General features: G+C 51.2%; 1 protein-coding gene across 4 annotated transcripts in view; it reads left to right on the plus strand.

Annotated features, from left to right (window-relative positions):
- AGAP1 (ArfGAP with GTPase domain, ankyrin repeat and PH domain 1) overlaps positions 1-24,971 on the plus strand; it is a 577,143-nt gene that overhangs the window by 192,145 nt on the left and 360,027 nt on the right. For all 4 annotated transcript variants that reach the window (XM_061122533.1, XM_061122535.1, XM_061122534.1 and 1 more), the window contains exons 2-3: positions 1,863-1,921; positions 9,677-9,764. In XM_061122533.1, the coding sequence (XP_060978516.1) occupies positions 1,863-1,921; positions 9,677-9,764 (147 nt within the window). The remainder of the gene's footprint in view (positions 1-1,862; positions 1,922-9,676; positions 9,765-24,971) is intronic.

Below are 24,971 nucleotides of genomic sequence, written 5' to 3' on the forward strand. Positions count from 1 at the left end.
GTGAACACAGAAATGTATCCACGTGCACGTAACCAGCCCTGGGTTGTTAGAAGCACGGCAACAGCCCGGCTTTGGGGGATATTCTTGGTACAGTTATTTCATGTTGATGGAATAACTGGCATCTACTTCCTTGGACCATTGGAGTCACCCCACCCCCAATCCTACAATCCGCATTCCTGTTTTTCTGAGAGATCACCTGATGACAGAGAGTGAGTGAGTGGTGACCTCTTTGATCACTCTGTTCACTGCTGGGACGGTGTGACGTTGGGTACTGTTTGCTGAGTGCACACAAGGGCTCAGGCAGGCCTTGTACTAGAGCACCCACGGCTAACTTGTCTGCAGGGACAGCTTGTCTGCGACACGTTAGGGTGGTGCCCGCCGGCCAAAGAGTGGGTGTGCAGGTACCAAATTAATGTGCACCCCCCCGACATGTGGCCCCCAGCTGGCTCACTTCCGTGGAGGGAGCAGTGGCCCTTGCCCTTCCCTTTCCTGAATGAGCATCTTTCCTTCTGAGCTCCTTTCCAGTGGGCCTGCTCACTCTCTGCCAGTTGGCCGGGCATTCGAGTCCCCAGAGTCCAGTGTCTCTGCTGTCGGACACCTCTCAGCTGAGCCTCGGAGGACCTTTCCAGCTTCCTGGCGCCTCCCGTCCCATCTTTCTCTGCCCAGAAGTCCTCCTCTCATGTGAGGAAGACCTCTGAGCCGGCAGACCTCAGCCTCTGTCTTGGCAGGGCTGGCGGCGTCTAGTTTTTTGCGTCACTGTCTTTCTTCTGCAAGGGTTTTCTGGTCCTTCTCTGCGATACCCCCAGTAGAGCTGAACGGGGTACGTCGATGCCCTGTTGCTGCATCCGTTGGGTTAGAAAGTCGGGCATCTATTTGAAACCCTGGCATTACTTGACTTTTAGGCCGTTTGTGATTTGACTTCTTGGTCATCATGTAGCATGAAGGAACTGGGGAATTTTCAGAAAAGGCATAGAGAGGGAGGGCCCTTTGGAGGGAGAGATGTTTGCCTTCCGCTTGGTGGTCTCCGGGGTAGCTGTCGTGTTCATTACCAGCTCTGTCTGTCCGTCCCTAAGTACACAGACGGGGTGGTGGGGTGGGGTGCCATGAAGGGAAATGGCAGGTGGGGGACACGTGGAATCAGGTCATCGGAGTCCTCTCTGTGGGGCGGTCACCTCCACCCATACACGGGGTGAGAGGCCAAGACGGTCAGGGGAGGCTGCCCCGAGAGTGCTGACTGGGGGGCCAGGCCCTGCAGAGGGCCCCAGAGTGGCTGGGCACCCCCGGTGTTTCCGACACATCACACATCACCCCGAAGTGTCCTGACTGGATCTTCAGTGTCTGTTGTGTCATTGGGGATCAGAAGTCCAGCACATAGGTCTTCTAAACCATAACATGCTGTAAACACTTGGATTTTCAAAATCCAGTCATGAGCTACTGTAACTTTGTTGGTGGAATTTCACACAAGTTACAATTATTTTAGGGAAAACCCAGAGACCCAAAGTTGGGTGGCATCAGGGTCAGTTCAAGAAAGGCCAGAGCCTCCACTGTCTTCCCAATGGCCCACACTTAGGGTCAGAAGGGTCTAAACACCCAGGACAGTGTGGGTCCTAAAGGGCTGGGGCAGGACTTAGTGGTCTTGGGTCGGAGCGGGTGATGAGGTTTAACAGACAGTTACGGATTGGCATCAGAACAGCCGTGTGTGGCAGGCAGATCTCAACAGCTCGGGGGACGTGATCCCAGGCCAGGGACTGGACCGTCTTCCGTGTCCTTCCGGTTTGAAAAGTGGCACCTTGGGGGCGTACTGACTCTGCCCTCCTGTTAAGTCACGGCGTCTCACTTGCGTTCACCCTCCTGTTTTACAGATGCCTTCGTGAACAGCCAGGAATGGACATTGAGTCGATCCGTCCCGGAGCTCAAAGTGGTGAGTGGTCGCTCTGGCCTTGAGCATGGTTGTTTCTCCAACTGCAGGAGGGGGGCTCGGAATGGGCTTAGGAAGAGGCACAGTGTGACCTGTGAGCACCCCAAGTCTTCATCCTGGGGGCCGTCTCCTCCCCTGGGGCCCAAAGGTGTGTCTGGTGTGTCTTGCGGAGTGGAGGGGCTGCAAGTGAGGCTGAGGTTGGGGCTGGAGCCCCAAGGGTGCCTGTGATGGTCATGATGGATGGGCGGGCAGATGGCCTGTGTGCAGGGCTGGGTGCCCCCCTGCCATTCTGTCTCATGTCTGTGTGTGTGTGTGTGTGTGTGTGTGTGTGTGTGTGTGTGACACTTATTGGCTTGTCTCTCACAAACCCACCCACCCACAGCTTTACTAGTCCTTTGCAGGATGTCATGGGAAGTCTCTGTGCTAGCCATCAAGTCATAATTGTAATTCATTAGTAAGAAAATATGACTATGTACTGTTAACGAAGGAGTAGTGAAAAATTAAAAGCTTTGTTCTCATTATGAACTTTAATAATTCAGCGAGGCTACTCAAACCTTTGTCTGCTGTTCAGTCGCTAAGTCGTATCCGACTCTTGGTGACCCTGTGGACTGTAGCCCGCCAGGCCCCTCTGTCCTCCACTATCTCCTGGAGATTTAAAGCTTAGGAATAGACTGACATAAAAAATAACTTGAGTCTGTTGCAGTCATACCTCTGAGCCCCTCCGTACTTTGCACCCGTCATGTTAAGGTGGAAGCAAGGACCAATAGAACTATTAAATGACCATGTTACTGTGTGATAAGTGGCATTTGGAGGATGTGTGTGTGTGTGTTTGTGTATGTGTGTAATGTATATGTATGTGTGTGTATGTATATGTGTTTGTGTGTGTTTATATATGTGTTTGTGTATATGTGTGTTTGTGTATGTGTGTGTATATGTGTGTATATGTGTTTGTGTGTGTATGTGTTTTTGTGTGTGTGTATGTGTGTATGTATATGTGTTTGTGTGTATGTGTGTATGTATATGTGTTTGTGTGTATGTGTGTATGTATATGTGTTTGTGTATATGTGTGTGTATATGTGTTTGTATATGCGTGTCTGTGTATGTGTATATGTGTTTGTGTGTGTATATGTGTGTTTGTGTATGTGTGTATGTATATGTGTTTGTGTATATGTGTGTTTGTGTATGTATGTATATGTGTTTTTGTGTGTGTGTTTCTGTATGTGTGTATGTATATGTGTGTTTGTGTGTGTATATGTGTGTGTATGTGTGTTTTTGTGTGTGTATGTGTGTATGTATATGTATGTGTGTATGTGTGTGTGTGTATATGTGTTTGTGTGTATGTGTGTATGTATGTGTGTTTTTGTGTGTGTATATATGTGTTTGTGTATGTGTATATGTATATGTGTTTGTGTGTGTGTTTGTGTATGTGTGTATGTATATGTGTTTTTGTGTTGTGTGTGTTTGTGTATATGTGTATGTATATGTGTTTGTGTGTGTGTTTGTGTATGTGTGTATGTATATGTTTGTGTGTGTGTATGTATATGTGTTTGTGTGTGTGTTGGTGTGTGTGTATGTGTGTTTGTGTGTGTATGTATATGTGTTTTTGTGTTTGTGTGTATGTTTTTTGTGTGTGTATGTGTGTTTGTGTATGTGTGTATGTGTTTATGTATGTGTGTGTATTTGTGTGTGTATGTTTGTGCATGTGTGTATGTATATGTGTTTGTGTGTGTGTTTGTGTATGTGTGTATGTATATGTGTTTTTTTGTGTGTGTTTGTGTATGTGTGTATATATATGTGTTTGTATGTGTGTTTGTGTATGTGTGTATGTATATGTTTGTGTATGTGTGTGTGTGTGTTGGTATGTGTGTTTGTGTGTGTATATGTGTTTTTGTGTGTGTGTTTGTGTATGTGTGTATGTATGTGTTTTTTTGTGTGTATGTGTGTTTGTGTATGTGTGTATGTATATGTGTGTTTGTGTATGTGTGTGTGTGTGCATGTGTGTATGTATATGTGTTTGTGTGTGTATGTGTTTGTGTGTGTGTGTTTGAAACATCTCATGGGACGGACTCTGACCGTGGTGACGGCAGGTGAGCTCCTTCCAGGTCTGACCCTCCTCGCTGACGCCTTCCTTGGGGGAGCCCACGCGGCCCGCCATCCCAGGGCGCTGCAAAAGTGTGGGTTCTGCAAGCCCAGCTGCAGAACAGCGCCACTCTGTCCCATGCGCTCTGAGACACGTCCCCAGCAGAGGGCTGATCCCATGGGCCTCGGTCAGGAAATGATGTCAGCAGTCTCGGGCCAGCAGCCAGAGATGCTACTCAAGAGATTTCCAGGAAGGTTTCCCAGTTTCAGATGGGCCCTCCTGAGCCAGCTGAAGGGGGTAAGGTTCTGCCGGCAGAGTGAAACAGAAGGAACAGTGCTGAGATGAGGAAGGTGTTCTCTCTGTGTGGGGCGCGGGGCCCCTGCCTGGGGGAGCTAACCCCTTTCGTCCTGATGGGTCCGGAGTTGTCCCCGCTTTGCAGAGCGGACGACTGAGCCTCAGACATTAAGACACGCCCTAGGGGACTTCCCTGCTTGGCCCAGTGGTTAAGAATCTGCCTTGCGGTGCAGGGGACACGGGTTCATCCCTCATCCGGGAACTAAGACCCCGTGTTCCACGGAGTAAATAAGCCTGTGCACCTCCACGAAGACCCAATGCAGCCAAAATAAAGAAATAAATATTAAAAAGTTGAATAAAGAAGGTGCCCAAAGAGCTCCAGGTACTATGTGGCCTTCCCTGGTAGCTCAGCTGGTAAGAATCCGCCTGCAATACAGGAGACGTGAGTTCGATCCCTGGGTTGGGAAGATCTCCTGGAGGAGGGAACGGCTACCCACTCCAGTATTCTAGCCTGGAGAATTCCATGGACTGTGTAGTCCATGGGGTCGCAAAGAGTCAGACATGACTGAGCGAATGTCACTTTAGTACGCGGTGGAGCCAGATTTGAACCTGGAGTTCGTGTGTCTGATCAGCGCTGCAGACAGAACTTTCTGCAGCGTGGAAAGGTTCTCTTTCTTCACTGCCCGAGGTGGAAGCCGTGGGCCCCCTGTGGCTGTGGAGCCTTTGAAGTGTGGCCGGTGGAGGCGGGGAGCTGAGGATTGAAGTGTCATCTGAGGATCAGACCCTCTGGTTTAGACCCAGTTTGGGGAACTGAAGGTGTTGATGGTTCTGCCAGAGCCACACACCAGCCCATGATAACTGAGGGTGCCTCCCACCCAGACCTGTTCTCTGCTGGTATTTCCGAACCGTGCAATGTTCTGGAATCAATGCCTGGAGGTGGGGTGGCTGTGTTAACAGGTGGATTTACAATCCTGAAACAGAACTCTCTCGTAAAGCTGGCTGGAATTCACAGGAGGGGTGGACTGCATCTCATGGACAAGTAAATGCAAAGGATTTTGGAGTTCTTCTGGGGAAGGTGCTCCCCGCACCCCTCAGCTGTGTGGAGTGGGCCAGGACCCCCACTGGCGCCCTCCTGCTGTGGGGAGGAGCAGTGGGCAGCCCAGCCTCCTCGGGAGACCCCTTCTGTGCTAAGGCGTTCCCAGCATCTGCAGAAACGCTCCTTTGTTCGAGGGCAACCTCTGTGTGTGCCCAGAGGGCCGCGATTGTGTCCTGCTGGGTACGGCACCCACGACAGATGGCCTTTTAGGTCAGCGCCCCTCAGAACCCCGACTCCGTTTCAGAAATGCAGCAGGTCCGTGACATAATAGCAAGCCCCAAATGGACTCTTTATATTGTGTTTGACCATAAATCTTCTGGAACCTGTCAGAGAGGAAAATGTCAATGTTTGCTTGCTTTCTTTCTGGCCCCATTGTCCAGCTTGTAGGACCCTAGCTCCCTGACCAGGGATTGAACCTGGGCCCTCGGCGGTGAAAGTATTGAGTCCTAACCACCCAACTGCCAGGAAATTCCCTAGTGTTGGCTTCCTTTTCCAGAGGGGCAGCGCCAGGCTGTCTGCTTCTCGAGGTGGGGTAGATGGTGGGGAGATGATGAATGGCCGGTCGCGCTGGGGCTCCCTGCCGCGGAGCCAGCCTCGGGGCCCTGTGGACGTCTGCAGGCAGCACGTACTGACCGCTCACCTCCAAGCAGGAAGGGAAGGACTCCTGAGATCGCTGGCCTCGTAGAGGAGGGCACCAGTCCGCAGCTTGTCACATCCTATTTGTGTGTCTTCGTTGAATTCCCAACTGGGATTTTTAACCAAAGGCCTCAATTTTCTTTTCAGCCAACTCCGTGTTTAGCAGGTAAGCAGTGGAGTGTGGGCAGTAGAGAAATCAATTTAGAAAGACACCTCGTGCGGCGTGACAGTCGACAGTTCTGCCCCGAGGATGCCCAGGCCCACGGTGGTCACGTGTCGCCACCAGCACACATGGTTCTGTAAATTTCAGGGCACTTTCACCCCTGTTACCTTGCTTCTCTCTGAGCCTGGGACCCAGACTGGCTCGATTCCATCTTCTCTGGTTTGTATCCAGGAGCCGTTCACAGATCCCAGCACAGCTTTGCAGCTTAAAGAGCCATTTTCATCCCCTGTTTTATTTCCTCCTCACAGCTGGCTGTTAGTTTCTGCCAGTGTTTCAAATTAAAATAAAGCCCATGGTGTGCACACATAAGAAGGTGTCTGAGGTGACCATTCAGTTCAAATAAAACACCTTCCCCCCCTGCCCCGTGTTGGGGGATCGAGTGATTTGATCCTTGCAAGGGGTGAGTTAATTCTTTGCAAATCGTTGACGTGTCAGAAGGAGAGAGTGTTTTCACACATAGAAAACATGGACTGAGTATTGTTTGATTTCGAGCACTCTCCTCCTTGGGAAAGAAGCAGCCTAATCTTAATTAAAAATTCAATTCTGTGGCATACTGTTTAGGATTTTCTCAGCGTGAAGCTGACAAACAGCAGGTGCCCTTGAGCAAAAGAATAATTAATAGGTGAAAATTCTCAGATTATAGAGGCCCACAGCAGAGGGAAGACAGGAGTCCAATCAGGAAGGAAACAGCTTTATTTAGGTTCTGTCCACATCTCTGGAGCTTGGAGCCGTAGTGATAAAACATCTCATTTCTACTCATTGGTGTTAAGTCAGTCATTCATTTATCTGCCCAGTGTTGTGGGGGCAGGGTGGGGGTGGCAGCCGTCTGCTGTGGGCCGTGCTGGGAGCTAGAGAACCAGACACACTTGAGAGGCAGTCACTTGTCAGCACTGGAGAGAGTCAGACCTACAACATATGATGTTGGGCAAATAGAGGTAAGAGACAAGGTGGTGGAGTGAGGAGGGTGGTAAGGGGGCTTTGGGAACAGGCATTGTTTGAGGCTGTGGCATTAAGAAGGCTTCTCAGAGGAGGTGACATCTGAACTGCTTGCTGATGCATGCATAAGAGTTTGTTTCGGGCAGTGATTGATGGGGAAAGGTCTAGGTGTACAGAGTCGGTGAGGCTGAGCATGGGGTTTGGTCACTGGCACGCTGACCGTGAAGCAGGGAAGGGGAAGCTGAGGACGGAAGGACCCTGACTGGTGAGGACAGGATGGGTTCACGGTTTTAGGTCGAATTTTAACGATGTCAAATGTGTTCTGTTTTATGAATATGTTTGTTGTCCTAGTTATTGGCTCCATCATCCATTTATCCAACCGGCCAACATATCTTTCTCCTCCCCCCCTCCTGCCCACTCATCTATCCACTCACCACTCACCTGCCCACCCCATCCACCCATCTACCCACCCACTCACCCACTCACCCACACATCCCATATTTCCCAGCACCTTGTTGGGACCTGAAACTATGAGTGTAGGGATACAGAGGGGTATCCAAGACCTAGTTCTTGGTCTTGGGGCACCTGATGTGGTGGGAGGTAGAGCCAGGAACATCAGCAGGGTAAAGTGTGTTGGGTGTACAGAGACGCACAGAGACCATCCTAAACTCTTGGGTGAAGAAGAGCAGGAGGGCCCAGGTGAGTGAAGTGTGGGTGTGTTTCCCGCCTGGCCAGGGTGCCTCCAGCAAGATTGGTTGTAAGGATGCAGAGGGGACACTTTGTTATCTTTTCATAAAATTCTTGAACTCCAGCCTGCAGCCAGAGTGGGAGGCTTCCCAAGAGTTGTGAAATGAGGGCGTCACATTTTTGCAGCGTTGATTGTAATGAATCTATGGTATTCTCGGGGTGAGGAGGAGGAGCTCCCAGGCAGGGTGACAAGTTAAAGGCTGTCACGAGCTCCAGTGGATGGAGGCTCCAGTGGACGGACTGCACTACCTTCCCTGTGGGGCGGTGGAGATGCTCACAAACTGTCCTCCGGGCGGGTTGGGAATCAGAGATGACTTCCAGGTGTCTGGTTTGGGAGGCGGGGTGAGGATGTGGTCACAGAGGATGCTGAACAGATTGGAGAGAGAATAGTCAGGTGTGTCCATGCAGAGCCTTGGGTGTGTGTGGGTTTACCTGAATGGGGGCAGGGCTGAGGCATGACAGTGGGAATCCAAAGCTTCTTACGAGGAGGTGGGATGTGGCCTTGGCTCCCTCGGGTGTGCTTTAGAATCCAGAACCCAGGGAATCTAGGGAAGGAGCCCACGTGGCTGAGACGGAATTCCAAGAGGAAGCCCAAAGCAGAAGTTTGCAGAAAGAGAACCTCATCTACAGCTTCCGGTGAAGGGCTGGGTCAGGGCAAGGGGAAGGTGAGGGGTTTCAGAAACCAAAGTTGTCGGTGACCTTGAGCAGTGTCTTTGAAGCCATAGGGTCAAAAACTTTTGGGGGGGAGGTGTCAGGGTGAGCAGGGAGGGAGCAGGTGTACCCCAGAGGCCTGGCTGGTGGGAGAGAGAGGCAGACTTTTCCTGGGAGGAGACTGTGTGCAGGGCAGGGCTCTTGTCCTGCTTTTTCTAAGCAGGAGTTGATTTGATGCTTCAGTGTGGGTTTGGGGGGCAGTCCTAGTGGGGGAGGAAGAGGTTATCATGCAGGAGGGTCTTCACACAGAAGGTGGGGGGGATGAGCTCCCGAGAAGGGGGAGGGCATCCCGAGGGGTGGTCCCTGTGTCCAGGTGTGTCAGCTGTGTTCACGGGGGAGCTGTCTCTGGCGGAAGGTGGGATAAAGCCAGCCTTGCCCCCGGAGATGGTGCGTCCTTACCTGCTGGGACAGTGGTCCCTCACATCTCTCTCGAGCCACGTTTCATTGAGGTTGAACGCCTCGGCCGCCTTAACCGCGGGCCCCTGGTGTGGCCTCATCTCAGCCCTGCAGTGTGGGACCCCGTGTCCAGAGACCAGGCCAGCTCTCCACCTCCGCCCTGCCTTGGTGCGGCTTTCTCCCCTCCAGTCCCTCCTGGACACTGTTCCTCCCGGACTCCTGATCCTGCCCTGAGGTCGTGATGGAGCGTATCAGGATGTCCCCTCCTCTCTTTATGACCCAGTACTGCCTCTCTATCCTCTTTCACCTCGTTTGTGCCTTGTTGAGAGTTTTGAGGGTCCCCGATACACGTTGGCGGGCTGACTCACTGTGCACCGTCCCTGTGTAACCAGCACTCATGGGATCTAGAAAAATGCCACAACCAACATGTGTCCAAAACCGTGTTGATTGTTCAGGCCGTGGAGACTGATAGAGATGTGTGATGTTAATTGAGGGTGCTGGAATCCCTTTTCCTCCCGGAGAAGAATTTAATGAGATGATGTTTCGGATTGCTGTGCGTCCCAACCCTCTGTGTCTGCAGGCTGCTGACAGCGTGGCACATTGACTGCTCCCTAGTGACTGTCCATTTCTGTGTTGCAGGGCATTGTGGGTAACTTGGCCAGCGGCAAGTCGGCCCTGGTCCACCGCTATCTGACCGGCACGTATGTCCAGGAGGAGTCTCCCGAAGGTATGCTCTTTTGGCAGACAGTCTCCAGCTCAGGAGAGTTTAGTTGGCCAAGGTTTTCGTTAGCATATTCTAAATCACGACTGTCATAATTCCCATGTCAAGAAAAAGAGTAAAATACGAAGCCGTAGGAATCCGTAGCTATGTTGCTTTTTCGGTAGTATTGTCAGCCAACCAGTTACGTTAACGTCATCTTGGCGTTGGGAGCAATAGAGTGAAACCATGAATACTGTTAAATATGCCTCTTACCTGGTGGTTCTGTCCCTTCACATATGAGTCCAGTGTCATGCCTTTAAATATTACTGCTTGGACATGTCTTCATTTTGGATGTTGAGTTTATAATATAATTTGTATGGACTGTTCCATAGTCATAGACCCGAGTATTTCAGATGACCACCACCATACATTTGAGTATGTTTTGCCCTTTTATATTATATTCTAAACATTGAATAATCATTTTTGCATGAGAATAAGCTATTTCTTTTGCCATGAGGCTTTTACTTCTTCAGTTTAACATATCCACATTTTGTTTTTCGCTTTAAATAAAACGATGGTAGTAAGGCTAGGAAACCAGGTAGCTTCCATGTCCCCAAAATCCAGCTAGAGTGTACACACACCGTTTTCTAAATTATATTTTCTCTCCGTGTAACCTTTTAAAAATCCAACGCTGAGACACTGAATTTCTGGTTCCTTCTTTTTCTTACTGGCTGTTCCATTCTTTGCAGATATGGATGCAGGTAACTATACATTTCCTTCATGGCAGCGCTTGTCTTGTTTGAAGAGCGAGGAGAGACCCAACTTTGTACTGTAGCCCTCCCTTGCCTCCTCGTTCTGTGTTATCCATCCTATTTTGTTTTCATCTTATCCTTTTTTCTTTTCTTTTTTTTTAAGTTAAACATTTCACCCTGTTTTGTCCCTTAGATGTCTTCTTAGCAGTAGTTCTCAGTAGCTTCCCATGTTCCCTGTAACACCTGTTCTAGTATTTAACTCTCGTTGCTGGGTGCCTCGTAATCATTCAGAAGTGTGTGGAAGGTGGAATTCTCTGGCCACCTTTGTTTGGGGTTCTGCTATGATTTTGCAGAATTCTCGGTGGACACGTGAGGGAGAAAGCCACGTTTTTGTTATCCATATCGACATGATGATTTCAGGGAGATTAGGGGTGAAAGCTTGGATGGGGGAGTCAAGAAGGAAAAGCATACTGAGACACAGAAAAATTGATACAGGTGCTAGACAGTTGCGTGCTTTAGAGAGGCGATGAAGGTGGCCCCCTTTCTCCTCTCCTGGCCTCTCTATTCGGGGTGTGCTGGTGTACATGTGCCTTTGCGTCTGAGTGTGGGTTTTAGCCGTGGTCACCTGGATTACACCCAAGAGTCTTTTAAGAGATTGTTTTTCTTGGGTTTCTATTTATTCCTCGGGGCAGGCTGTGCAGGTTGATGACCCTACCTTGTCAAGCCAGTCTGCCTGTGGGCCCTGGGATATGCCGGCTTTCACTTGGGGGTGGGGCCCTGGAGGTTACGCGGTCTGGGCCCCGGGTTCGCGGCCGCATGCTGGCTCTCCCCTGCCCGACGTGGCGTCTGGTGTGGCTGGTGGGGGTACCCAGCTCTCCCGCCGGGGCCGGCTTCCCCTGCCCCGTCCGTGGTGTGTTCTGTCATCATGCTGACTCTTGCCGTTGCAGTGTCTGCCACCACGTCTGGGCTTCGCTGTGCTTTCTTTGTGGCGGACCGTTAGATTTTGATGAACTCGGAAGCCTTTCTCTCTCGTGCTTGTGCGTCAAAAGTAAAACCGTCCCTGGTGGGAGGGACCTAAACGTGACCCCTAGGAGCCCCACTTCCTCCACTTTTCAGGCAGTACGTCTTTTTTTTTTTTTTTTTCCAGGCAGTACTTCTTAACATGCGAATTTCATGGTGTCCTGTGATTTTCAGAATACCTCTATTGTAAGGGGGGAGGCATCTCGAGTTCACTCTTGGGACGTCCTTTCTTCCATCTGCAGGGTGGAAGTGTCTCACCCTTCAGCAGGGCCGGTGCCCAGGGGCTCCCGGGTCGGGGGAAAGAGTGTCCGCGATCTTTGCTCTCACCTTCAGGGGCTGGCCCTGCCACCTGGCCGCCTGTCCTCTCATTGTTTGATTCTGGGTCAAGGGATTATACTTGGCATTGCCAGCGGCCTACAGGGGTGCCCACTGTGGACATGCGTCAGGGCCTCTGGGTGCTGGAAGATCTGTGAGCAGATGCCCCCTGATGCCTGGAAGTCTTTAGCCCCCATGAACCCCTGTTTCCCAGGGGCTGCCACCGTGGGACCAGGCGGGGTGGGTGCATCTTTGCATCTCTTCTCCAGACCAGGGAACTGACATCCATGTGCTGGGGCAAGTCCCGTGTGGTGGCAGGAGGACCCCAGAATTTGCTGTTTCTGAAAAGAAGTGCATGAGAAAAGCCTTGGCAGATAAAGAGTCCTTGCTCTTGGTCCGGGAACCTGTAATTGCAAAGTGTTTTCAACCCTTGCCGGACGCCTTGCTGCTGCTGCTAAGTCGCCTCAGTCGTGTCCGACTCTGTGCGATCGCATAGACGGCAGCCCACCAGACTCCGCCGTCCCTGGGATTCTCCAGGCAAGAACACTGGAGTGGGTTGCCATTTCCTTCTCCAGTGCATGAAAGTGAAGTCACTCAGTCGTGTCCGACTCTTCGCGACCCCGTGGACTGCAGCCCACCAGGCTCCTCCGTCCATGGGATTTTCCAGGCAAGAGTACTGGAGTGGGGTGCCACTGCCTTCTCCGTTGCCAGGCGCCTTAACATCCACCAATTACCCATGCTTGCTTCCTTGAGAAGCTTAACACAGAATGTTCTGGAGCTTTCAGGTACCGTGGGGCCACCCAGGTTTATGGAGAAGGCGGGAGCAGTGGGATCCCCTCCAGGGGGCGCCGGAAGTCAGTGACACCGTTACCGCTCAGCTGCATCTGCAGCTCCTTTTGTAGCAAAGGGTCAGGTTGGGGCACGGCTGCTGGTGGGTGCCGGGCTGAGGGGTCTGGACTCTGGGTGCGCTGTGAGACCCTGCCATTTCCTCACCGTTGTTATCGAAAGCGTGACAAGCTTAGGCGCTCAGTCATGTCCGACTCTTCTGGGACCCCGTGGACGGCAGCCCTCCAGCTCCTCTGCCCAAGGGATTCTCCAGGCAAGAATACTGGGGTGGGTAGCCTGTCCCTTCTCCAGGGGATCTTCCCAACCCAGGGATCGAACCTGGGTCTCCTGCGTTGCAGGAGGATTCTTCACCACTGAGTCACCAGGGAAGCTCACCGATTTATCCCCCTTGCCTCTTATACGGCGACTGGACTGAAGCACTGCCATCCCCACGCGGGCAGGAGCTTTCCGTGGGAGGCGTGTTGCTGTGGGCTCTGTCTGTGCACGCAGCTCACTGGGGCTTCCCTGCGCTTCTCCTGTCTGCACAGGGCTGTCCTTTTGCTTTAATTAATATGTAAAAATCCTTCAGTGTATTCAACCCTGAATATTCATTGGAAGCGACTGATGCTTAAGCTGAAGCTCCAATACTTTGGTCACCTAATGCAAAGGCTCATCAGAAAAGACCCTGATGCTGGGAAAGACTGAGGGCAGGAGGAGAAGGGGGCAACAGCAGATGAGATGGTTGGATGGCATCACTGACTCAATGGACATGAGTTTGAACAAACTCCGGGAGATGGTGATGGACAGGGAATCCTGGCGTGCTGCAGTCCATGGGGTTGCAAAGGGTCGGACACGACTGAGTGACAACAACGATCCTTTAGTGTTACTCTGACCCATGGCGGTGGGGATCTTTAGATGGCTGAGAAGAAGAAGGTGGTCAGGGCCTTCTGTTTTCACATCCCCAACCTTCTCCCGAGTGCAGGTTTCATCCACTTTCAGAGAATGACATCTGTCGTGCATTCATTGTGTGATTCATTTTGGTTGATACTTTGTTCTTGTGGCAAAGGTAGCTTTAGATTATTTTAAAGATACAATTTGAAGTGAGGGAATGAATTTAAATATTATGTGTGTTTTTATAATTAGTGAATTAGCAATGCACAGGGCTTCCCTGGTGGCTCAGACGGTAAAGTATCTGCCTGCAATGAAGGAGACCCAGGTTCGATCCCGGGTCAGAAAGATCTCCATGGAATAGGAAATGGCAATCCACTCCAGTATTCCTGCTTGGAAAATCCCATGGACAGTGGAGCCTGGTGGGCTACAGTCCATGGGATCACAAGAGCTGGACATGACTTAAGTGACTAACACTTTCCGCAGTGCAAAAGTAGGTAACTCAGTCGGGAACCTGTAAGTCCACGAAAGTATTAATAATCCCGAGAGTAAAATTTTGGGGCATGCACATAACCTTTTTAATCATGTGTGTGTGTGAGACAGCATGTGTGTATCCAAGTCCTTAGGGCTGCCTTGACAAATGACCACAGTCTGGGTGGCTTGAAACCAGAGCTGTATTCTCAGGGCTCCAGAGGCCGAGAGTCTGCGAGCAAGGCATTCACAGGCTGGCTGTTTCTGGAGGGAACTCGGGAGAGTCCGGGTCCTGGTTCCTGCCAGCCCCGGGTGGTTCTGGGCCTGTGGACACGTCTGCAGTCTCTGCCTTGTCGTCCAGGGGCTCCTCTCCATGTCTGAGTCCACATTTCCCTCATGTCATGAAGACAGCCAGCTCTGGATTTTGGCCCACAGGTACTGAGGGTTTGGAATGGATCACATTTTTAGGGAAAGTTAACCCACAGCAGCATGTGTATAATACACCCTGGGCGTTGAAGCACCCTGGTGTTGAAGTTGCCCCATCATTTCTTAGTGACACAAAGAACTTGGAGCTGCCCCAGGCCTCAGTGGCCGGCCCGCGCTGGTCTCGTGGAACGTCACAAAGAGTCCGTCAGCTTACATATGCCCTTCACACCGATGATGGAATTTCACAGATGTCACTCACTTCCGATGAAAAGAATTGGGTGGAAATTACTCCTCTGCCGTCCTTGCCCTGCTGATGGCTGCTAATGAGGCCAGTGAAGGGGGATCTGGGCGTGTAATTAGAGTTTCGGGTCCTGTGTTTGTGAGCTCGATGTCCCCCGTGCACCCCCACCTCCCCGCCACAGACCCCTCGTGTCTGCCGCTGTTTTTAACTCCCTTCAAGATGAGAAAGGAAGGAAACTCAGGCTGCCCTGTATTATTATGTGGGGATTTGATGGAGAATGTGGGTAGCCTGAGATGCATCCCCTTGCAGCTGGGAGACCGTGGTGTCCCCGAGGGCTTTGAGCATCAGGCATCTATCTCTGTGTTCCTCCCTCGTGTCTGCTGCCACGGGCCACACAGAGGACCTGGGGCCTGGATAGGCTGGTCCCCAGCAGCTGTCCTCCCGGTGGGGGGGGGGGGCGGGGGCGCGGAAGGGACCCATCAGCTCTGAGACGGATCAAACTGTCCAGCGGATGGAGTGGTAGATGTTAAGGGTGGTGGGCTGTGACGGTGCCGGGGGGGCGATGCCTCCATCCATCTCTGCTCTCAGGTCCGTCCAGCCCACACGTGCAGCAGCCCCCCTCCCACCCCAAAACAGAAAACATGGACTTGGATGTAGGAATCTGGGCTCTGCACCCTTCGTTTGACAAGCAGAACAGACTAGGATGGTCCGAAGAGTGTAGGCAGAGAATGAAAGGTGGGTTTTCCCGCAGGGACGTGCTCGAGGTGGGGTGGGAAGCCCTTGTCCTTCCCAAGTAGGAGGAGGAGAGGGACTGTCTTCCGCATAAAGAGGAAGGTCTGAAATGGAAGAGGGGGACGGAAGAAACCTGAATGTCTCACTGAAGTAAGGAAAAGCGTAGGACAAGATAACGGCTACTCAAGGAAAACTTGAGGTGATCTGTATATGTCAAGGTGAGAAGTCAGGCTTTCTGAACATAAGTCATAGAATGTGGGATGTGCTTTTGAATTATGCCCTGGGGTGTGTCTTGACTCTTAAAAACCCTGCTGAAAGGAGCCTGCAGCTGTTTCTCTTGTTTGTACGGATGTTCGGAGTTTGATAAAGACTTAAGAGGTTTCAGGGGAAGAAGGGAATTGGCTCGCCTTCCCAGGAGAGGGACCTGCACATGCCCAGTGCTGCCTTTAGTGCCTGTGGGCCCACGTGGTGTGTGGTGGGAGAGGAGGGCCGAGTGATTTCAAGGATGGCGCAGGATGACAGGACAGAGGCGAGCTGGTGACCCGGGAGCCCCAGAGCATCCAGGGACGTGGGGTCTCACGGCTGCGGTGGGGGGTCTCATGGCTGGGGTTGGGGGCCGCCTCCCCCCGACACTACAGCCTGGATGCCTGAGTGTCCCCAGGGACAGGACCACCCTCCTCCTGGAAGCCCTGAGCCTCCATGCCAGGGCCCGTGACTTACATGCCTGTGGTTGAAGCCTCGGCCACTTAAACTCTTGGTCCTGGAGGCCCAGGGTGAGTTAGCCAGCCGCCTGAATGTGGCCTTGCCCCCTCTTCCTCCCGAGAGTCATTTGCGGGGACTGAGAGGGTAAACACGTGGACGACTCTGCTTGGCGCTGGCACAGAGCTGGCTGGGGCCCAGGGGTGCACAGCTGGCCCATACGGGCTCTGCTGCTTTGGGGCTGCGTCTTCTGCTCCAGGTAAACAGCCTTCCTCCTCATCTCTTCTCATGGGTGTGACTTCAGGACCTCGCGTCCACCAGGAGCAAGATCGTGACCCCCCGCCCCCTGCCCCTGCCCCAGGCAGCCTGTCCTTGACCAGGCTCCCGTGACCAGCCAAGGTATTCCAGAAGCTTTACGTGCAGCTCAGGTCAGGACGGTAGGGCTCTGTGTGAGATGCCTGGGACCTACCTCGTGGTCATATGGAAACGAAAGAAAAGAAGAGAATTTAAAGTGGGCTGGGGACCTCCCTGGTGGTCCAGTGGCTAAGATTCCGTGCTCCCAATGCAGGGGGGTCCGGGTTTGACCGCCGCCCGTCCCCCAAGTCAGGCAGCTAGATCCCACATACTGCAACTGAGAGTTCTCATGCTGCAAGCAAAGAACCCTCGTGCTACAGCTGAGACCCAGCACAGCCAAATAAAAAAATAAATAAAAGTAAAAAAAAACAGTGAGTTGACCACGTCCCCGGTGGTGTGGATTGGGCCTGAGTTCCATGGGTTCTCTCTCTTGCCCCCCCTCCCCCGGGTGGGGTTGCTGTCTGAGCTGTGGGGGAGGTCAGGAGCTTCTCTGGTTGCAGGTGGCCTCAGTGCCTGGGGGGGTGAGGAGCCCCCCATCTTTGCCTTCTCCTCCCCGGTGTGTCTAGCCGGACGGTGCCCCGTGAGGGTCACTGGCCTTGGGCTTGCCGCCGTGCCCCACCGGTTCCTAGGTGGGATGTCACATGCTGGCCGTGGTCACTTCATCTGGAAGTAGGGGTCTGCTGCGGTCAGGTCACCTCGAGCTGGATGTCTCTCTGTTAATCCCCGCATCCCTGGAGGACACCCTGTAATTGTTCCCCGACAGATGCACGTATCGTCAGGGCAATAAAAGCCTTCTCAGGAGCCTGTGTATCTTAAATCATTTTTTTAAAAAAATGAATTGTTTAGAACGAATGTTTACTTAGTTACTTAGAAACAAGCCATGTGGTAAATACCAGCCTTATTTTCTGGGACATATGAAATGCATTTAAACTGTCAGCTCCAAAAATCCTTTCCAAATCAAATAAACTTAAAAAAATTTTTTTTGTCAGCTACCACTGCTCAGCAGATGTTAGGCCTATTTCTGAATGCATTCTTGGGTGCTGCTTAATGTTCCAATGAACGAAATCTGTAAATGCTAATAAAAATTGAGGAGTTTTGAAATCTAGCCAGTTCAGTGTTTCCACATAATTTTACCATGTTACTTGCAACCAAGTGATTAAAAGTACATGATAATTTTTTGATGAGGAGTATCTGAAACCTTATGAAGAGCCTACTGGTAGGTTGGCTTAGTAGGTAAAGCAGTGGTTTAGCCACCTTCCCTAATTCTTTCAAATGCTAACTCGGTCTCTAACCATAGACACTATCATTGACCCTTGTCATCCTCCTGATCTGTGTAAACAGCCTGCTAAATAACTCTGTCCCCTCGCACATAAGCCATATTGAGGATCAGATGTTGCCTTTAAAATAGGCGAAGAAGGCTAAAATTATCACTAGCACTTCAAAGAAATAAAGAGAAAGCAGGTTCTGCTTCATTTTTAACAAGAAAAAGAAGGCCGTAAAATTAAGAGTAAGGAGATTATGTTTTTGGCATGGACAGAGTTGGCAGGACAAAATGTGTCTCTGAGCCGGTTGTTTGGAACTCTGAACACACCGTCCCGTATTGTTATAATTAATTCAGGGGGAAACCGAGGGCCCGCTGAGAGCTGGGCAAGGCGCCTGCGGTCGGGGCGGGCGCTCCAGAGAGGAGACGAGGCTTCAGGATGAATGGCTTCAGTTCCAGGTGGCATTTACACCTGGTCGGCTGAGCAGCTGTGTGCGCTGGCTTCGCCTGGGAAGCATCCCCGGGCAGTCTCCACACGCTCCATCATGTCATTTGACCCCCAGAGCCCCGCAATAGTAGCCTGCGTGCTGGGGGACACAGCTGGGGCTTCCCTGAGACACCTCCTGACTTCAAAGATGACAGACAAAACCACTTCCTTCATAGGAAAAAGGAGACTGGGGTCTTGAAAGTTTCACCGTCAAAATGACAGATCATCTTCTCTAGAGAAATGTTAAGTCTCAAGATGGTTTTTTTTTTTTTTTTTGGCGCTTCAAGTGGTGGTTTAGTCCCAAAGTCATGTCCAACTTGTGCAACCCCATGGCCTGTAGCCCACCAGGCTCCTCTGTCGGTGGGATTCTCCAGGCAAGGATACTGGAGTGGGTTGCCATTCCTCTCTCCAGGGGACCTTCCCGACCCAGGGATTGAACCTGGTCTCCTGCATTAAAGGTGGGTTCTTTACCGACTGAGCTACCAGTCAGAGCGGGACTTAACTGCACGTTAGACAACAGTTGGGTCTGTCTGAGCTGACGCCATCCGGTGCACACCGCCCCTCCTGCCCGCCAGCGTGTTCGTCCTAAGACGCACCGGCTAGACACCCTCCGCTGAGTCCTGACACTGTTTCCAGGGGAATGAGACGGTTCCTGAGAGTGTTCCAGCCCACCCCCCCCCAGAAATGGGAGGTGACAGTCCCAACACTCAGGGCCTCATCCCCAGCAGGAACCTCGAGGGCAGACAGCTGTCCCACAGCAGTCACCCCCAGTCTGTGATGTCGAAGGACTGGTGCATTTCTTTTTTTTTTGCAGTCTGCACAAACGTGTATTTACAAAACAACCACGTTACATATATACGGGCTTTTGACACACAGTAGTTTATTATGTCTTCTTACTCCTAGAAGGTAAAGAAAAAATTTAAGAAACTAATCCTTTTTGCTCTTTTTATACAAAGTGATAGGTCATGTGCTGCTTTTTTTTTTTTTTTAAAGTTTTATTTAAAGTCTTTTGCTAAGTGCAAACCCTGGATTCCTCTCTCCAGTTTTAAGGCAAGAACAGGACCATCACTGGGCAGTCTCTCAGGGGAGCAAGCCTGGAGGGGGAGGTGCTGGCTTCCTGGCTGGCCCCAGACCTTTGTGGGGGGGGGGGCATTGTTGCATTTCTAAATGCTTGTAAGAATAAACAAAATGCCTCAGGCAAACAAGGCTACTGCCCACAAGGCCTGGAGTATTGACTGTCTGGCGACCCCTCCCGGAGACAGTCTGGGACCCCTGCCTTTCCGTGTGTTCACATGTCGTGAGTTGACCTGCAGAGGACTCTGGGCTTCCCCACGGGGTCCCACCTCACGGCCACCAGCCCGTTTTAGTCTTCTCAAAACAAACACCTGAGTTACATGCAGAGGATTGTGTGTGAACCGACAGTTCTATGTTTATTTTTAAATCGTGTGTTCAAAAATAGAGTTCACGTGACACAAATTTTTTTTTTTTTTAAATAAGTTCTTTTCACACCAGGAAACACTAGTTGAGAGCGGTCACGTCTGTCGGCCTCGGGTGGGTGCAGGCCAGCCCAGCCCAGCCCACGCCTGCCTTGCGGAGGTGCTGGCCCTGGACACGTCTCGGGCCCCGGCCGGGGGATCTGGCCTCGTTTAAAGCCGCCAGGTGGGCAGGTCGGCTCTGTGTCCTGCAGCTGCACGCCTTTGTGTAATTTGTCCTTTTTGATGCTTAAAATAAATGTGCAGGACACTAAAAATAAATAACCTTAAGTACATTTTCGCCCAAGGAAACAGATGTGCACCACTAAATATATTCCATTTACCACCAGACTATTTCAGAGACAGGAATCGATGCTGGAAGGTTCATGTACACCCCTGGCGGTGGGCACTGGGTGTCCAGCCAGCAGCCTCCCTCTTCGGTCTCCCAGCCATCCCTCGTTTTATTGACACTTCTCAGATACCGCATTTTTTTTTTTTTAAAGAACAAATTGAAGTTTTGCGGCTACCTTGCATCGAGTGAGTTGTTAGCACTGTTTTTCCCAGCAGCATTTGTTCCCTTCGTGTCTCTGTGCCATATTTTGATAGTTCTTGCAATATTTCAAGCTCTTCTCTGGCAAAAAGGTTGTGGCTGGCTGATGGCTTAGGTGATTTGGTCAGCCTTTTTTTAGCAGTTGTTTAAAATTAAGGTACTTATGTTGGCTTTTTAAAACATAATGCGGTTGAACGCATAAAAGACTATGACAGTACAGTACATAACTTACATGCACTGGGAACCTTCCAAGTTCTTGTGACTCACTTTATTGCGATGTTTTATTGTGGCGGTCTGGAGCTGAACCCACAATCGCTCCGAGGAGCACCTGAATATTAGATTCTATTAATATATGGAGGTGCCCATCATTTTGGAGAAATGGCTATTTTCTCTTTCTGAGAGCTGATTCAAAACCAGACGCCCCCCTGCCTCATCTGCTCAGGGGGTTCCCAGTATGTTCTGGGGGACACGGACTGTGTCTGTTCCTGGTGCCCAGTCCCCTCCCATTTCCCACCCAGCCGGCTCTCCTCATCCTTTTCCTTTTTCTCCTCCTGGCCTTGACAGTCAGAAATCCTGGGGACTTCCCTGGCTGTTCAGTGGTTGACTCCACGCTTCCAATTCCAGGGGTGTGGGTTACATTCCTGGTCGAGAAATAAGATCCCACAAACTGTGCAATGTGGCCAAGAAAATATATATTAAAAAAAAAAAAAATACTGTCTTGTTCACTGTGTTCCCGGCATCACTTGCTGAGGTGGAAGTCCCCAGCTAAGGTTAGGAACACACCACGTGTGTGTTAATTGCTCAGTCTGACTCTTTGTGGCCCCACGGGCTGTAGCCCACCAGGCTTCTCTATCAGCCTCCACTCTCAGGACAGCAGAGTGTGTGTCTGTCCCGAGAGCCAAGCTTAATGGCTCAGCTGCCAGATTCAGGGGCCTCAGTGAGACCTCTGGTCACCCCAAGTCTCCTGAGGTTTGGACCGTGCAGGCTGCCTGTCCATTTTGGAACAGCCGCTGAGTTATTGGGAGAAGCACCCAGTTCGTGGAAGGATAGTGTTTGAACTTTGGGGGTAGGGGGCAGGCTCTAGCTTCCCAAGACAGTTTTGCAGGAGAGTCCCAGCATGTGGAGCCAGGGCAGCCTAAGTGGGTCTGGGGCCCCGAGCCCAAGGGAACAGGCTACATGCCCAGGCGTTGGCATCACACCTAGAGCGTGAGCTGAGGACGGCAGAGTCCAGGTTGTCTGTGCAGCGAGTGTCCCCTTTCCACCGTAGAGGGCTTGGACACCGTCACAAGAGAAAGAATGCTTTGGGCTCTGGGACCTGCCTGCCTTCTGAGGTTACTGATGCTGCAGGGCGTGGTTTACTCTCTGCAGTATCTGAGATTCTGCAGCCATGATTACAGAGACATGTTTTGTTGTGATCATGCTATCTTACAGCAGTTTTAGTGGGGTTTTTGCAGATGGTTGTTTTGTCATTGTTGTTCAGTCTCTAGTTGTGTCCAACTCTTTGCAACCCCACGGACTGTAGCCCGCCAGGCTCCTCTGTCCATGGAATTCTGCAGGTAAGAATACTGGAGTGGGTTGCCATGCCCTCCTCCAGGGGCTCTTCTTGAGCCAGGGATGGAACCCGAGTCTCCTGCACTGGCAGGCGGATTCTTCACCATTGAGCTACCAGGGAAGCCCCCCACCTTTTTTTTTTTCCTCCCGCAGAGGAAAAGCTAATAAAATGTAATGAAGGTGGAATTGGGTCTATCCTTAGTAGATGACGATCAGCCAGCTGACTCCTGCCCAGGACTTCCGTATTTACTGTGGTCTTGAAAAGGTGGTGTTTGAAGGGGAGAGCTCTTAACGGGTTTCACATGTTAAGCTGCCAATTTACATTTTCCTCAAAGCTCTTGAAGTTAAGATGTAAGGAAGTTCAGTATAACTATTGAGCAACAAGCCACTTCCTTAAACATTAATTTCCGATTTCTTTTTGAGCAGCAGTACCACTTTTACGAAACGCTTTAAGTAGCCCTGTGGTACCTTGCGCTGTTCCATTAATAAAACTTGTACAAGTTCTAGTTTATAAATTTGATTCACTGCTTGTCAGGGATGGCAATGAAGCTGTTTTTATAAACACAAAATAGGGCTTTAGGGTCTCCTGTTTCCGTTTTACATCTGCCTTTTCATCCAGTTAATTTTGGCTTGTATGTACTTGATGTCAAGAAAACCTGAACTACACAAGTGACACTTTAAAGATATATTCACTTCATCTGCCATTTCAAGGTTACTCTTCCATGACGTAGATCCAGAAGTGTTGAAGCAGTAGGAACAGTGAGATTCTTGGAATTCCAGGTTGAATTAATAAAAATCAGCCAGCCTCATTCCCTAGAGCTGTTCAGGCAGGGCCCCCATGGACCATGGTGCTCACTAAAGGCACAGTGACATCCCCAGGAGTCAGCTGGTAACTATTTGATTGTTGCTGCTTAACTGACTTGCATCTCACAAAAAACTCACTGCATATGTACCCGGCTTGTCCCTCCCAAGAAGATGGGACATGGTCCCAAAGCAGGTTGCTGGTTTTTAGAAGGCTGGGGTGATGGTGCAACCCTCCCCACACCCCAGCAGTGGGTTCTGCCTTTGCAGAGAGGTTACCTGATGCAGCCAGCACCACTATCTTGGTCTGTGGGTTGGAGTGTAACATACTTGTCAGTGCACGTTGCTTGTTACTGTCACAGGTTCAGAACCAGTTGTACATTTCTTTAAAAATACTACAGTGGCCATTTTCCAACCCCCTACAGAGGCTCTGGAGAATGTTCCGGGGGGTACACCTTGAACCCCGCTGCAGGATAAGAGCCCCCACCTTGACTGGCGTGACAGCTCTTGAGCAGGGCCTCTGAGGCTCCATCCTTAGAGAGTCTCTGTTGTCTTCTCCTGGAAGATCGCATGCTCTTTTGATCTGCAGGTTCGTGTCTTCCTGCATTTCAGGACAGTCCCTCTGTCCTTCACCCCCGAGTCCTCTAGTTGGGTATTTGTTGTCAGAGGCAGCACTTCTCCTTTCCTTAGTTTCCTTTGTCTTCCTGTCAGTTAACTTCCAGCTTTTCGTCTCCTTGATGGAGTTTATTTCCTGCCGTTCCTCCTTATCAGAATTTCAGCTTGGAGCGGTGTTTTCTTCTCTCCCTTACTTCTCCACATTTTATTCATTTGTTCCAAAATGCCGGTTTGGTCCTCCGTTCTAGAGGCTTCCATCTCTTCTCACGCTGTTTCAGATTCTTCTCCTGGAGCTCTCCTCTTGTTAAGCTGCCTGTTAATAAGTGGCATCAGGGAGGGAAGCGACTGGAAGGGATTTCCTTCTGCTTTTTGAGTTTTATTTTCTCTTCCATCTGCCCTTTGGGTTTTGCAGGCTCCTTTGCAACTCTCCCCCACTGACCCTTCAAAAATTTTTTTTGGCCATGCCACACAGCTTGCAGGATCTCGGTTGCCTGAGCAAGGATTCTACCCTGGCCACAGCAGTTGAAAGCCCACAATCCTAACCACTAGGCCACCAGGAAACTCCCACAGTCCCCTGCCCGTTTTTTCCTCCTTTTCTTCCTTTTCCTGAGATCTGCAGGGTCCCGACAGGCAGTCCAGTGCAAGGACGCATGCGCTTCTCAGGCGGTTCACGCTGGCTGCGGCTGCCTCAGGGCTTCGTAGCTAGGAATCGTCCCCGGTGAGGTCCGGGAAGCCCCCCACCGGCATCAGGTTTCCTGGGGAAACAGGACACAGGCTAGAGGAGACCTCTCTGGACCAGAGGGCTGGCCCACTCTGTCCGCTCCCGTTTCCCCGGACCTCCGAAATCCACCCCCTGGCCCCCTGCCAGGAAGTGCTGGACACGGGGCTGAGGCTGGGTGCTCCCTTCCCTGAGAATCTCAGTATAACATGAGTCCCTGTGTCCTCTGAGGGCGTCCCCTCCAGACCAAGGTGAGCTGCTGTTACAGGCAGGCCACTGCTCTCCAGGAACCTGCTGGGCGCCCGCTGCTGTGGGGGGTGGGAGGGTGTGGGTGCTGTTCCTCCTGGGGCCCCTCCATGCTGTCTGGGTGTTGCAGGCACTTTGCTCATCTTGGAGCCTCCCCACGGTCGGGCCGGGACAGGAAGACCCTTCTGCTCCCGGCATAGCATCCCTCCTCCCTCGGGGACCAGGAGCCCCTCCCCACCCGGCTCTGCGGTCCTGCTTGCGGGTTGCTCTCCTGTTGTGTGCGGGCTTCTTGTTGCCGTGGCTTCTCATTGCAGAGCACGGGCTCTCCGGTGAGCAGGCTTCAGTGTTTGTGGCTCAAGAGCTTAGTTGCTTTGCGGCATGTGGGATCTTCTGGGACCAGGGATGGAACCCGTGTCTACCGCATTAGCAGGCGGATTCTTGACCACTGGACCACCAAGGAAGTCCCCTCCTTTTTACCCCCCCCCCCTCCTTTTTATTCTTAAGGCCAGTGATTTCAAGGTTGCTTATGTGACGCTTTGCATCTTTTCTTGATGGATGGTGAATTTTTTTTCCTGATTTTTAACTCACCCCCCCACCCCCACCTCTTTTATTGGAAATGGGAGAAAGGAAAATTCGTTACAGCAAGATTTGAATTTTTCTTCTTACCCTGGAACTTTGACTTCTTTCCTGATCTTTCGTCTTTGCTGTACTCAGGTCTAGATGGAATGAAGTTGTTGAAGAAGACCATAGCCTTTGTGTTAAATTCCATTTCACCTCAAGTCATAACTGCCAGCGTTTCACCTGTGAACT

Source organism: Dama dama, chromosome 20 (genome assembly GCF_033118175.1).
Source record: "Dama dama isolate Ldn47 chromosome 20, ASM3311817v1, whole genome shotgun sequence".
Lineage (NCBI taxonomy): Eukaryota > Metazoa > Chordata > Mammalia > Artiodactyla > Cervidae > Dama > Dama dama.